This window comes from Alternaria ventricosa, assembly GCF_023758065.1.
Source record: "Alternaria ventricosa strain BMP 2768 chromosome Unknown scaffold_8, whole genome shotgun sequence".
NCBI classification, from domain to species: domain Eukaryota; kingdom Fungi; phylum Ascomycota; class Dothideomycetes; order Pleosporales; family Pleosporaceae; genus Alternaria; species Alternaria ventricosa.
The window spans coordinates 1036012-1050360 of record NW_026055688.1 but is presented as its reverse complement, the minus strand read 5'-3'; the positions used below and the strand labels follow the sequence as shown (position 1 = coordinate 1050360).

Genomic DNA, 14349 nt, shown 5'->3' with positions numbered 1-14349 from the left:
ACAGACATTCGAGACCGCGGTTTCTTCTGATGAAGTGCAGCTTTTATCATATCTTTTCGGCTGCGACTGATCGATGCTGAGTGAATAGACGGACCTGGCATTCAACTCGAGTGGACGTAAACAAAGATCGACACAAGACTCTACGACGCGCGCATCCCAATAATCAAACCCGAACGATCCGCCTTTCCACCCGCATCATCGCAAACCCATTTCACTCCGGCACCATGACTTCGACAGAGCAGCAGCCTGCGCTTGCGACCACGAAGCGCAAGTTCCACAAGCTCCTCGATAACCTCACCGCAAGCAACTCGACGACTTCACTCGCGAGCACCCTCCAAGAATCAAATGCATCGACCGCGTCCCTCTCCGCGCTTTCGGAACCAGACAGCCCTGAACATCCGAACAAGCGTCCGCGCAGCGCAAACCTGAGCATGGAGCGCCAGAGAGGCATATCGGAAGGACAGGAGCGCATACGGCGGCTCAAGGAACAGCTTATGACGCCGCGGAGGGAAAAGACAATCAAGGTTGTAGGCAAGACTGTAGTCACGCCGAAAGCCTCGACACCGCGCAAAGCACCCAACTTTCAGCCCTACAGCCAAGAACACTTCCTGGAGCGCCTGAAGACGTTTGCAGACGTGAGGAAGTGGACGACCAAGCCCGATGCGATCAACGAGGTCGAGTGGGCGAAGCGGGGCTGGAGTTGCGATATCTGGAACACAGTGGCCTGCAAGGGTGGATGCGAGAACCGTGTTGCGGTCAAGCTGAGGCCGAAGCGGAAAGATGCGAACGGAAAGGATCTGGAAATGAGCGAGGATCTGGCTTTCGATATCGACGACGCTCTCATAGAGCGATACAAGGACCTAATTGTGGAGGGACATTCAGACGACTGCCTATGGAGGAAGCGAGGGTGTCAAGGTATGAGGATACGCACAGTAGGACCGGTGACACAACTAACGACCCAAATAGAAGACATCTACCACATCCCCATCGCGTCACGCACCAAGAGCTCAGCCGAACTCCTCGACCGCTACCGCTTCCTCAAAGCCATATCCGCCGACCTCCCCCTCCTCGAACACATCACCTACCCCGACCCACCCATCCAACAAATCCTCTCCCGCATCCCCTCCTCCTTCTTCACATCCACCGGTACCCAACCCCCGCTCTCACCCAGCGACACCGTAGCCTTCGTCTTCGCCCTCTTCGGCTGGACCGGCGTGTCTGAATCGCGCATCTCCCTCGCAGTATGCAACCACTGTTTCCAGCGCCTGGGTCTGTGGTTGTCATCTGCCACGCGCCTCACAGAGATGAGCAAGAAACTAGATGTGCCGATTGAGAGCCTACGGCTAAATCTTCTGGAGTCCCACCGCGAGCATTGTCCCTGGAAGAACGCCGATGTCCAGGCCAACGAAAAAGACAGTCCAATAGCCAACATGCCCGCCTGGCAAACCCTCCAATTCATGCTCCTCGGTCGTCACAAAGACATCGCCGCATCGTCTGGCATGCAAACCCCATCTAAACAAACACCCCGGAAGTCACACCAGCAACACGCCCGAAACAACGATAGCGTAGACATTGGCAGTGAGCTCGAGTACCCGCGCGGCAGTTTCGATAGCATCGAGCGGCCGAAAGATGTCGACGAGGATGAAGACGGTGGCCTCAGAGAGAAATGGAGTAAACTCAAAGCGAAACTGAAGCGTAGTGCGAGTAAGAAGAGCTTGAAGAGTATGAAGAGTGTTAAGAGTGTTAAGAGCGGGAAGAGTGTTGCGACGAAAGCGGGGGATAAGGAAAAGGAAAAGTCTTAGGTGGGCTTTTTGAGGAGGGGGTATCGGTTTGCGTGAGAGTCTGTGTGGTTTATCCTTGTTTCGGTCTCTGAGCACGGGTTTATGATGGGGAAAGTATGGGGAGTTCAAAGTATGTTTTGTAGTCTTATTGGTATACCCCTTGTAATACATGGTAATGGAGATTATAACAAGAAGAGCTTCACGTTATGCAACTCAGACGTAATGAAGATGTTGAATGATTGCATCATGACATTCATACATAGATATGCGTGATAGAGTGAGAAGCTAAGCTCCAGATGGTAAATAAAGAAGATAAAACGCCAACCCAAATGCAGACCAGATGATGAGCCAAAGCCAAAATGCTCTAATGATGACTTTTCCGTCATAAAGAGATGACGACGCCTAAGCATCACCCTCCATCTTCACATCGTCGTCTTCGACCTCAACCTTCATAGCGCCCTCTTCCTCTTCAGCGACCATGGCCTCGGTGGCTTGCTCGCCGTCACTAACATCTCCCTCATCCTTCACCTTGGCGTCATCCTCGCCTGCCTCTTCAGCATCGCGGGCTTGCTGCTCCGCCTTGGCCTTATCGGCAACATGGTTGATAATCTCGGTGTCCTTCTCGTTGAATAACCTAAGCAGCATGGCTTTGCGGTCATCCTTGTCGACCATGAGATTGGCACTGCCAGGATGTCTCCAGAGAGGAAGTACCATGCGGAACGGAATACCCTTCTCGTCGTCCTTCTCGACGCGGATAAAACAGCAGCCCACGTCCATCTGTTGGAGCTGCGAACCGACTTCGCCGAGGCCGGTGTCGCCCTCTTTGGGTAGCTTAGGGAACATCTCGCGGATGAGCTGGTGAAGGGTTTCCTTCTTCTCTAGCTTGACTATGCGCTTCCTTGCCCATGGCTCGAGGATACGGATACCCTCGTTTTGTAACCTCCATGGTGCTTGCGTACGATCCTGGTCTTTGATCTTGTGTGCGACGAACATGACGACACCGCAATGAATGAACTTCATGCCGCGGTCTTTGTTGAGCGTGAGGATAGTCCTGGCCAGATCGGAAGTGTAGTAGATCTTGTTGAGGGAGAGACCCTCCTTGTTCTTGACCATGAAGCGGTCGCGTGGGAAGCGGTCGTCGATGCCAAAGAAGTTCATGATGGAGGCGATGGTTGCATCGTCAGATGGGAGGTATTCAAAGTACTCCTTGGCTTGCGACTGGTTCTCAGGCTTCAAACGGGCAGCTGAGCCGTTGGTGGCAGGCTTTGCGTCTGGTGTTTGTGCTGCCTCAGCGACTGCATCCTCGGTCTTGGCCTTCTTGGGGGCTTCGGTATCTTCATCCTCCTCCAGCTTACGCTTCAGGGGAGCCGTCTCAGAGGTCTCATCTGCAGACTCTGTCTTGGTAGCGTCGGCTTCAATCACGTTCTCAGCAGGAGTGGGGATCGATGAGTCAGTGGTTGTGTCGGCGTTGGCGTGCGACCTCTGGGCCTTGGCCAAGTTCTCTGGGTTCTGTACCTGCGCAATCTTGATGTCATCCACCTTCTCAAGGATGGCGATGAAGAAACCGCCAGTATCTTGCAAGTGTGGGTAAACACGAATGCAGTTTTCAAGAGGGATGCGCTCCTCCTCGGACTTCGGTACAGGGGGGAAGCATCCGGGAGTGACCTTGGTGGAGAACTGACGTTCGGGCTCTTCGGCCTCGTACTTTGCCCTCGCTTTCTGGTATGCCTCCCAGTTGGTAAACATGTGAGCGGTCTTCTCTCCTCCGGCAGTGACTGACGATGTGTCGAGCACCTTCCACACGTTGAGACCGGGCTTTCGCTTGAGGTTTGGCAGGTGGTCTGAGCAGTCCACGAGTCGGACCTTCGAGTTACCACCGCAAGCCTCGATGGCTGCTGCGACGACAGCCTCGTTCTCCACGGGGTTCAAACTGCAGGTAGAGTACACCATGCGGCCACCCTTCTTCAGCATCTGAAGACCTCGGAACAGGATGCGCAGCTGGAGTCCGTGAAGACCAAGACCATCCTTAGGCGTCCACTTCTGCCATACGTTCGGGTTCTTGCGGGCTGTTCCGTCACCGGAGCAAGGCACATCAGCCAGGATCCTGTCGTACTTCAGGTATTGTTTCCTCTGGCCGTCGCTAGGTAGCTCGATCGAGGGGAAGATGGAGGCGTCGTGTTGAGTTACGATAAGGTTGGGGAAGTTGAGGCGCTTGACCTGGTGGACCAACATGCCGGCGCGCTTGTAGTCGGAGTCGTTCGCGATAAGGAGACCTGTTGAGCGCCCGTCGTCGCTGTAGTCACCGTCTTGACTAAGATCGACCGACTCGCCGTTTGCTACCCGCTGTACGCGCTCTTCCTCATCACCGTGAATCATCTCAGCCAATTGTGCCGACTTGCTTCCCGGTGCTGCGCACATGTCGAGGACTACCATGCCTGGCTTGACATCGAGAAAGTGTGGCGGTATCATGCTGACAACTTCCTGTCTGCTGATGTTTCCGGACGCGGCTTCGGCGACGAGGAACTTCTGGAAGTCGGCAAAGGGCGCATGTCGTCGAATGACCTTCTTGTGCGTCTTCATGTGCCATACGAGCTCATCGGGGAAGGCCTGGACTGCCTCGGGAGGCGACACGGGCTTGCCTTCGAACTGCTTGGATGCGATCGCCGGGATGTAGCGCTGCTTGAAGATTTCGCGCACTGCAAGGGCATCGGACTTGGTCCCAGTGAAGCGGAAACTGTTTGGCAGATCGGTCTGGAGAGCCTTCCACATCTCCTCGAACTCTGCTTCTTCCAGGAATCCTCCCATGCGATAGTAGCTCTCGAAGAGCTCATTCTTGCGCTCAATGGTGGACCATGGCTCTGAGCGAGTATCACGTCCTCCACCACCGCCGCCGCCGCCGCGACCTTTACCCTTGCCGCGAAATGGTTTGCGACCACCGCCCTATGGAAGTCAGTGGGCGTTATCTATGTGTGGCGCATACTGTATCTACTCACGCGACCGCCGCCTCGTGCCATTGCTGCGAGTAGGTATATGGAAAAGGCTGAATTTGCAAACCTGCCGCAGCTGTCGCAAGTTGGTAGCTCTCAGGAAAATGTCGATAGCTTGGAGAGGCGGGCCAATAGAGCGGGGCATTAGCGCTGCACTCGATCTTGGCGGCCACACTAGCGCCCGCACATGAATTTCGAACTGGGCTGCCGAACTTTCTTCCTCCAGCTTCCGACAACAACAAGGATACTAACCACCAGCAAAATGGCCCGCTCATCGTGAGTATGCCGCGCTCAATTCACTGCAACTCAGCTAACAAACCCAGCGTCCCCACCCAGAATGACATCGCTGTCCCCGAGTCGGTGCTCAAGAAGCAGAAGGCCCACCAGAAGACCAGCGACTCCCAGGCCGCTGAGTTGAAGAAGAAGCGTGAGGTATAACAGTCTCCCAGAACCTGCGCAAGCAGATAGGAGTTCCACAGTTGGCTAAGATTTCTTAGGCCAGCAAGCAAAAGCGCGAGGTCATCAAGGAGCGCGCCGCCAAGTACACCCAGGAGTACGCAAAGGCCCAGCGCGATGTCATCGAGGCCAAGCGTGCCGCGAAGCGTGACAACTCTCTCTTCGTCCCCGCCGAGTCCCGCCTCGCCTTCGTTGTCCGTATCAAGGGGTACGTTGCAGTTTTCCACATTTGCAAAATCTTTTACTAACCCGCGTAGTATCAACAAGATCGACCCCAAGAAGCGCAAGACCCTCCAGCTCCTCCGTCTTCTCCAGATCAACAACGGTGTCTTCGTCAAGCTCACCAAGGCCACCAGCGAGATGCTGAAGATCGTCGAGCCTTTCGTCGCCTACGGATACCCCAACTTGAAGACTGTCCGCGAGCTTGTCTACAAGCGCGGTTACGGAAAGGTCAACAAGCAGCGTCTGCCGATCACCGACAACGAGCTCATCGAGGCCAACCTCGGCAAGTTCGGTATCACCTGCATTGAGGACATCATCCACGAGATCTACACCGTCGGCCCCAACTTCAAGGCCGTCTCCAACTTCCTCTGGCCCTTCAAGCTGTCTTCCCCTACTGGCGGTTTCCGCACCCGCAAGTTCAAGCACTTCATCGAGGGTGGTGACCTTGGTAACCGCGAGGAGTTCATCAACCAGCTCGTCAGGCAGATGAACTAGGCTGTTGTGCTTTTTGTTCAATGGGTGGAGTAAACGGTTAGCTTCAAAACGATACCATGAAGATCACGACTACTGGTCGCCCACTCTTCGACGGAGGATGGAGGGCAGGCCGAGCCACATGCTCTGGTTAGCTTAGACAAGTCTTCTGCACATCAGCTGAAGGAAGAATTCAAAAAGTTCATTCCAAAGAGCTCCATTCTATTTTTGCTCGTATTGTGATGTGTTTGCCACTGATTTCTCTTGGCTCAGTAACTCATGTCGAACCCATCGTGTTTCTCCCCATCGTTCAAATCTTCTCGACTCCGACACTTCAAATGCCACAGCTCCCGCAAACGATTCAGACTCAAACGCTCGACTCGCCATTCTGATGTACTTCGTTGCTGTATCTCGGCTTTTTGTCGTGAGAGAAGTCGTGCCAGTGAGAAGGGGTTCGGTCCGTAGTGGACGACCATGTAGAGACACATTGTGGTATCGGGAAGTATGATCGGTACGTGATAACGACGAAGCGCGTTTTGGTAGCGTTTGCGCTTGGGCAAATGTCAAGTGCGTATGTGATGGGGTTGGATTTGAATTTGATGGTGACGCGGCGATTAAAGAGACAGTGATTACGAAGTGATGAGAGTGGTAAGAGTGCGAAGTATATTGAAGTCGTGCATGTGGTTGCGGGCAATGAATGATGCAGATGCCGATGCTGATGTGGGAAGTCTACGTGGTAAAACGGGGTGTGAGTCAACACGCCCTTATGAGTTATGACCCTACACTACCTGTACTCAGCTCATCATACATCGAACCTTGGGATGTTCTGTGAGCCCGAGACGGAGACAGTATCTGGGCATGGTGTGGCATGACTGCGAACGGAGATGGTACCTAGGTATGGGAGGGATGCGGAAGAAACATCAAGGGATGCGAAGGGAAGGGAGGAGAGGAGAACAAAGACCCGGGTAGAGGGTTTCTTTGACATGGGCAGACGGGTTGTTTTCGAAAGTTGCAAACATCTATGTGTAGAGGGTGTGATTCCGATTGAGCGCCGTTGTCGTGGGTGCGGAGTAGTATGTGTGTGTTTGGAAGGATTGGGGGAGAAGGAGAGCAGCAGGAATGCAGTCACAGGGGCGTGGATGATCATGGGCGAGAAGAGGAGGTCGTGGTAACGTGAATGGGTTCTCTGTCTATTTCAGGGCAGACGTTTGATACCCGTACACTCCAGCGTGGTGATAGTCCAAGTCCTCCAGTTGCACACAACAACCCCTAGATCACTCAGACCATTAAAACGTCCAAACTTAAACACACTCAGTGACAACACAAAATCTCTAATGGATTGAACACATCTATCATACACCCATCCATAACCTCGTTGCCATCCTGCCCGTAACGGCGTAGTATCCATTTTCCATCGGAGACCGCCGCCTTCCGGCTTATCCTGCCCTGCCCCCACGTTCGCGACTGTGCCGCAGATCTACAGAAGGGCGGGTGAGAACAATACCCGGTATCATTTTACTCGATACCATCAAGTACAATGAGCCGACGGCGGTATTATTCCCGTGCTCACACATCGAGGCCGAGAGCCGGTTCTCGGAACACCAACACCAAATTCTACATCCCAGTCCCGCCTGTGCCTCCAGGACCAAAGAAAAACCCATCAAAGAGATCCAAGCCATTGCCCTGTTGGTCATTGTCAGCACTCGTACTTCCATCGTAGCAAATAGTAGCGACAGTGAGGGAGGAAACTTACATCACTCCAATCATGAGTCCCATCACCAAATCCCATTCCAAAGCCTATACCTACATCTTGCAATCCCCCGCTTCCTGCATCAGCACCACTACCGCTTGCGCCTTGCACGGGGAAACTGTCCAGGAAATCTAGATCAGAGAAGCCTAGATCAGGGTAGCTGGACGTGATATTCTGTGAGAAATTGTTGTAGGGCACCTGATTGCTGATCTGATACGGCGATGGCATCGATGGATTAGTAGGCGGAGAAGTAGAGAAGGTATTTTGTTGGTTCGGGCTAGGCATGTTTGAGCTTTGGGCGAAGAAGTTATTCTGTTGCTGTTGTTGTTGGTGGTGGGGCGTGCGGAGTTGAGGAGAGATTTTGAGGTCCGCTGTAAAGGGCTGCATTTGAGATTCGGACTTCATGGGTGGAGGAGGGGGTCTCATGGCGTTGACCTGGTTGCTTACGCGACTGAATGACCGTTTGTCGGTCTCGTCGTCGGAGAAGAGGTCTTTGAGGTTCATGTCGAAGCGTGGCATGGGCCGACGCTGCTGCTGCTGTTGTTGCTGTTGGGCAAAGAAGTTGGTTGTACTTCTTGATCCGTAGCCTTGCATATCAGTGTCTGACCTGACATCTGCGTCGGCTGCAGATGTGTATGCAGTATTTGGCGAAGTCTGCGTAGGGTACTGCTGTTGCTGCGGAAGTGACCGCAGAGCTTGAGGTCCGAAGCCGGTGGTGGACATGCACATCTGAATGGTCGCTTTGCTCATCCGATCGAATGCATCGCGGCATGCTTCTGCAGGCGGGCACTTGTCGATCAGGTCACCCAGCACGGATGTCGCGGCAAGGACGGTGAAGTCGACGTCGTCAAGAGACTGCATTGGTTAGACATGTATGTTACACCAATAAGACATATCCACCGTAGTACGAGAATTCGGACCGACTTACCAATAGACTGCGTACATGAACGCTGTGCCACACAGCGTAAAGGAAGGATATGCCTGTAAATGTTAGCACTGTTGAGTACCGGTGAAGACCGTGGAGCTTACCAGCCATGAAGAGATGATGTGTCGCCAAAAAGGTGTAGTTGACAAGATGTACGCGGTGCAACTGTCGATACAACTTCAAAACCTTCTGGCCGGCTTCGGCTACCTTGAGGAAAACGAGATCTTCGTCTTCGCGCTCCTCAAGATTGCTCATGGAGGGACTGCCCATATCTGAGCCGGTATTGCCCAGTTCTTCCTGCAGACCAGAGGGCACGACCAGGCTCTGTCGATACAGCATGATCAACGCTTGCCAGTAATTGAGCTCTAGGAACAGGGGCGAGAACTGCACACCGGCATCGAGCTGTGTGGGCGCCGAGTCTTTCCATTCCAGTAACCGTCTGTCGATATCTACGCGCCACGCGCGGAACGACTCGAAGTTGATCAAGAATGGCGAAGGCAGCTTAGTGTGCATGAACTCATTGCTCTGATTGGCACCACTCGCTCTCGCCTGCTGTGCCTGCCGATGTTGTAGGACTTGCAGAATTTCAGACTGCAGTAGTCTCAACCGGAAGTAATGGTGGGCGACAATCTTGTATGTCGGCTTCTCTTGATGCACTGGCGGTTCCAGAAATCCTTCCTTGGTAATGTAGCGATCATCGAGGAGCGAGGGGAATTCGGTGGTCACAATTTGGTCTGTGATACCCTGTGCAGCTGTTAGTCACGCATCGAATTTTGAGAGCACAAGACAATGTTGGAAAGTCGGTGTCGAGCATTCCGATCCTCGACATATCCCCTGGTAAAGACAGCCGCACATGCATGCGGGATCGTGACATAACCGACATGATCGGTAGTACCATACGAAAATGAAGACCCAAGAGAGTACTTACGAAAGGTCTGCCAACACACGTGCTGACCAGTCTGTCCAACGAGTAGACGCACCACCACAAGCGTCTTCTTAGGTCTCTGACCCACTGTCTGCGGCCCCTCTCTTTTGCGTCTATTTTCGAAGGGTTCCCGGCGCCGGCAGCCGTCGTGTTCCCATTACCCTCAGTTTTGAAGGCCGCGGTTCCAGCAGACTGGTCTTCCGCACCCGCCCCGTCGATACCCACGCCATCCTCGTAATGCAACCCTAGGTCCACTCCAAGACGGACAGCAACGCCCACAATGTACCACAGCCCAGGGGCAACGGGTCTCAGCAGCGCAAAGCCCGCGAGCAGTAGCACAGCTTGCAGCTCCTCCAGGCCACCGCCGAAGCCGTCGGGACGGTCCGCAGCGGGAGAGGAACCCAGGAAATTCTCTAGGTGCACAATGGCGGATGCGTGGTACTCCTCGGGCTGGTGCTGGTGGCCTGCAAGTCGCCGCTTCTTGCTACTCGGCGGTGATGAACGTGATTTTGTTGGTGAGCGCCCGTGATCCGACGTCGGCGAGCCCTCAGAGTCGGAACTGCCTAGGATGATGCCAGCGCCTATGGCAAACACAATGTTGAGCATGTACGACTCTCGTGATGTACGGTGCCGTTCACCGGAAGCGTACACGCGCTCAAACATTTCCATAAACTCGCCCCGATGCAAGATGGGGATTTGTGGGTTTGCGTGCTCAAAATACAGCTCAACAAGACGCGACCCGAGCTCTCGGTCTGGGAAGGGCGCCTGCCGTATGGTAGGTTTGGTCTGCAGGCCAAAGAAGGAGTCGCGCATCGAGGTGCCGCTGTCCACGACATTGCTCGTTACTTTGGCGCCCCGATTGCTGCCGCGCTCAGAGGAGGAGCCTGACACTGAGCTCTTGACGGCAGCAAACACGACGCGGGCAAAGGATATGCCGGACGTGGAGCCCAGATATCGCGGGTCACTGGCGCCTTGCACCGAGACCATTCCGATGTTGGACACGAGCTTGGTCAGCTTCTCGCGATCGTACTTGTCGCTCTCCTCCTTGGCCTGGGCCGCCGAGGGTTTGGTATTGCCATTGCGCGGCGGCGGCGCGGCGGATATGGGTCGAGGTGTGGCGGCGCCATTGGAGGCAAAGGCCGGGTTGAAGTCGTCGGCGTCTTGGAAGGGGATCGAGTGGTCGCGCAGGAGCGACTCGAGGTAGGCGATTCTGGTTTCGCAGTAGAATACATAGCTGTAGCGCTCGTTAGTCGTAGCCGAGGCGACTGCCAGAGCTCCCCTCCAACCTTGGAAAGTGCGTACCTGCGCGGAATCTCACGCTTGGTGATGGGGTCGTAGCCGACGCACTTGACGCCGGCCTTGTCGCAGGAGGCGCACGAGGGCAGGCGCTGGTCGCAGCGGTTCTTGCGCAGCCGGCAGCGGTTACAGGCGCTCACATTGCGGAAGGAGCTCGACGACGACGAGGCAGGCGCGGCGGGCGAGGCAGGCTTCACCGTCGACACGGACGAGTCTGAGGGCGAGGGCCGGTCGCCGTCATGAGACGCCTCGTCCAAGGAGCGCTTGAGGCCGCTCATCAGGGCGCATGGCAAGAAAGTCCGCAGAGTTCGGGCTAGTGAAGCTCGCGCACGTCTGGCGTCTATTCTCCGAGCTTGAACTCCCCCGCACTCTGGATCAGGACGTCAGCAACAGCGACCACTGCGGGCGGCGTGGACAGGGCTGCGGATTGCGATGGCACGGGGAAGATGTCTGCCATTCTCCCAGCGGGACGCGGTAGTCGTCGCTTGAGAGTGGATGGCTAGCTGGTCGGCTACGGGCCTTATCTCTCCAGCGGAAGATAGGCGTGGGCGGAGTGTGGGTGCGGCTGCACGTCATGCTCGCCATGTGGGTAGACGTCTACTTTGCCATGTCCTATGGGGTGCGTCCAGCATCAAATTGTTCACGATGCCATCTTCCTCCGCTCTCACGGTGGCGTCATCGCCCAGTTACACATCCGTTCACAGGTCGACATGGCTGTGGTGCTGATGGCAAGCCTCGTAGCATTACTAAACTGCCTCGGCATCGGTAAGCCGCCGTCGCGATCCTTCAACACCAGGGACCACAAAAGGAAGCCGTTACTTTCGTCACCACGCGCATATATATGCCGTCCATGACCTCGTGATACCGTTTCATGGTCGAAGCAGCCATGCAAGGCGTCCGGTGTCCGCATGTTGGCGGTCACTGACTCGCGATCCCCGTTGCTCCACCACGTGCATGAAGCACACCGATCCAAGCACGTGTAGAAGGCAAAAGGAAGCATCCGTAACGTGCAAGGGACCACTTCGACAATGCAAATTCCCCACTACACCTGTTTTGCGCCCTCCGCTTAATCTTCAAGACAGACGCATTGAACTCACCGCTGGAGGCCTGGTACGACTCAGATCCAGCTAATGCACTCTTCACGACGTACATGACAAAACAAAGGTCTGCGGTTTGAGAAATCATCCAAGTCATGAATTTGTGCTCGAGCACGCTAATCTAACATATAGTGTAGCAAAGAAAACTAATAACTACTGGGGTATTCTGTTCTTGAGACAAACGCCGGCTCGGGGATGACCATTGCTGGTCTCCAATACAATCGAGCTTTCCCTTCTAATAATGTTGACCCAAAAAATGCCGCCCTGATAATGATGTCGCTAAATCGCACCCATAATGATGCGCCGCGCGGGAGATGTAACCCTCATCTCTGCCGCGATAAAAAATGTCTCTATAATCCGAAATTATGATGTGAAAGGAAGGGTCGCTACCAGCGCGTCGACGCCTTGCAGAGGGCTTGCGCCGCATCATGCAAGTCGAGGGGCGTCGTTACTGTTTTAGTCGTGATTGCGTGAATCTATTTGGAGAGGACGATTTCGATGTCGTCCGGGGTGAGAGTGATGACAGACTCTGCGTCAGAGTCAGAGTCGATGAAGGACTCCTCGTCTTGTGCGGCGAAGCTGGACCGCTTGGCCTCTTGGAGAGCGAAACCAGGGAGCCATCCGAGAAGAGCAACGGCGGCAATTGCCCACCAGGCGAGGCCAGACATGTGGAGAGTGGTACCAAGGCTGTCGACGGCACCCGAGATTGTGGGACCGAAGCCGCGAGAGATACTGGCAGAAGACATGGCAACGCCGTTCAACGTGCCGAGAACCTTCTTGGATGGGGACGAGTTTGCGAGAATGATAGCCAGGGACGGGTAGGAGAGCGATTGGAAAGTGACCTTGGCAACGAGCAGAACCGCAAGTCCAGGGATGCGCAGGTTCTCGGGAAGGATAGCCAGGTAAGGAGCAAGGAGGTACAGGACCGGGTAGCAGGCTAGAGTGATCCAGAAAGTGCGGAGGCTGCCGAGCCTCTTGCTGACCCAAGGGAAGAGAATGACCTGAGCGAACATCTGGAGGAAACCTTGCACTGCGAGGAACGCGCCGGTTGTTTGAGTGGACCATCCGAAACCACCCTCAAAGCGGAAGGGAAGGTGTTGGCTACCCTCGGTTGGCACATGCTTGGACATGAGAATAGGTAGAAGCTGCTCTAGAGAGATGGTGTGGAAAGCAAGAATACCATAGCACACTACATTGAGGCACACTTGCTTGGTGAATGCTTGTCGGAAAGTCGGCGCTGGCTCGAATTGCTTGTCTAATTCGAATTCCGGGACTTCTGAGATGGAAGTTCGTGTGCTGCAAAGAGTAGGCGAGGTATCGGTGCTGCGGTAGGCCTGGACGTCGTGATCGTGGTCGCTCAACATCGAGCGCATCTCGTCAAGCGAAGCATCCTTGTCGTCAAATCTCGCATCTGCGTCACGCTTCCACAGCTTCTGGAGAAGCCATTGCCCCGCTTCGCGGCCTCGATCCTGGTCGTACTTGCGATCCTCGTGGGTCTCTTCCAAGAACAAAATACCGACAGTCAGGCCGAGAACGACAAAGCCGGTGCAGACCAAGTTTGGAAGAAGGAACGGGTACGTTTCGAAGATGGTGTCCTGGAAAAACGGCATTACGTTAGCGGGACGAGCGAGCAAGCCGCCAAGCGCTCCGCCAATGATGGTGCTACAAAAAGCGGTCAGCGTGGACGAGTCGGGCTCCTGGGAAATTATCTTACCCAAGGCACCAGACAAAGGGCATGATGGAATAAGCGCGCGCTATGAAAAGTCAGTCGTGCGCGGCGTATAATTAGAGTTATGGCAAAACTCACGCTGATGTCGCTCGTCCGTAACAAGCTCTGCGACAGTGGTCTGGAGAACGCCGATGTTCCTGCATATTCGGTTAGCGAGGCTCAGACGCTAGATCGAACTATGACCTCACCCGTTAAGCAAACCCCCGAGAGCCCGCGCAATCAACGCCATTGGTAGGCTCTGGGAGAAGCCGAAGAGCAACATGCTCAGCCCCGTACCAAAAAGACCTCCAAGTAGGACCTTCTTCCGTCCTACCCGATCACTCAGTCGGCCCCAGAAAATGCCACTGATGCATTCCATGAACGCAAACGATGATGTGACCATGCCCGTGTACATGGAAATTTGGGCGGTAGAATGTCCGGTCATGAAGGATTCGACCATGAAGTATGCGTAGGGAAATATCGACATGAATGCGATTGGTTCGCATATCCGGCACAACGCTACCCATCGTTAGCGACTGTCGTGTACTGTTAGATCATGGCATGCTGCTCACCAAGTACGGCCATCTGTCGTGTTGGGAAAGGTGTTATATCGCTGCCCGCGGCAGCTGCCACGCCATACCGAGCCATGTTGATAGTATCGAAGTCGAATGTAAGGTGGTGTGCAGGTGTAGAGGTCGAGGTCGTCGAAGAAGAATGTCAAATACTATGAC

At 54.6% G+C, this 14349-nt stretch overlaps 5 protein-coding genes across 5 annotated transcripts; 2 read left to right on the top strand and 3 right to left on the bottom strand.

Moving 5' to 3' along the window:
- Positions 1-224: 224 nt before the first annotated feature.
- Positions 225-1802, top strand: J4E93_005571 (uncharacterized protein; the record flags this gene model as incomplete). Its single annotated transcript, XM_049343491.1, has 1 exon — positions 225-1802. The coding sequence occupies one exon, from the start codon at positions 225-227 to the stop codon at positions 1800-1802; it is 1578 nt and encodes a 525-aa protein (XP_049199584.1).
- A 381-nt stretch (positions 1803-2183) lies between these two features.
- On the bottom strand, positions 2184-4795 carry J4E93_005570 (uncharacterized protein; the record flags this gene model as incomplete). Its single annotated transcript, XM_049343490.1, has 2 exons — positions 2184-4721; positions 4775-4795. The coding sequence occupies 2 exons, from the start codon at positions 4793-4795 to the stop codon at positions 2184-2186; spliced, it is 2559 nt and encodes an 852-aa protein (XP_049199583.1).
- Positions 4796-5030: 235 nt separating this feature from the next.
- Positions 5031-5941, top strand: RPL7_2 (60S ribosomal protein L7; the record flags this gene model as incomplete). The annotated part of the gene is made up of 4 exons (XM_049343489.1): positions 5031-5044; positions 5092-5200; positions 5266-5432; positions 5482-5941. 4 exons carry the CDS (start codon positions 5031-5033, stop codon positions 5939-5941), a joined length of 750 nt encoding a protein of 249 aa, XP_049199582.1.
- Positions 5942-7531: 1590 nt separating this feature from the next.
- On the bottom strand, positions 7532-11091 carry J4E93_005568 (uncharacterized protein; the record flags this gene model as incomplete). Its single annotated transcript, XM_049343488.1, has 6 exons — positions 7532-7600; positions 7725-8522; positions 8596-8648; positions 8697-9336; positions 9521-10751; positions 10820-11091. 6 exons carry the CDS (start codon positions 11089-11091, stop codon positions 7532-7534), a joined length of 3063 nt encoding a protein of 1020 aa, XP_049199581.1.
- Positions 11092-12386: 1295 nt separating this feature from the next.
- On the bottom strand, positions 12387-14105 carry J4E93_005567 (uncharacterized protein; the record flags this gene model as incomplete). Its single annotated transcript, XM_049343487.1, has 4 exons — positions 12387-13572; positions 13625-13664; positions 13718-13776; positions 13828-14105. The coding sequence occupies 4 exons, from the start codon at positions 14103-14105 to the stop codon at positions 12387-12389; spliced, it is 1563 nt and encodes a 520-aa protein (XP_049199580.1).
- Between the last annotated feature and the right edge of the window lie 244 nt (positions 14106-14349).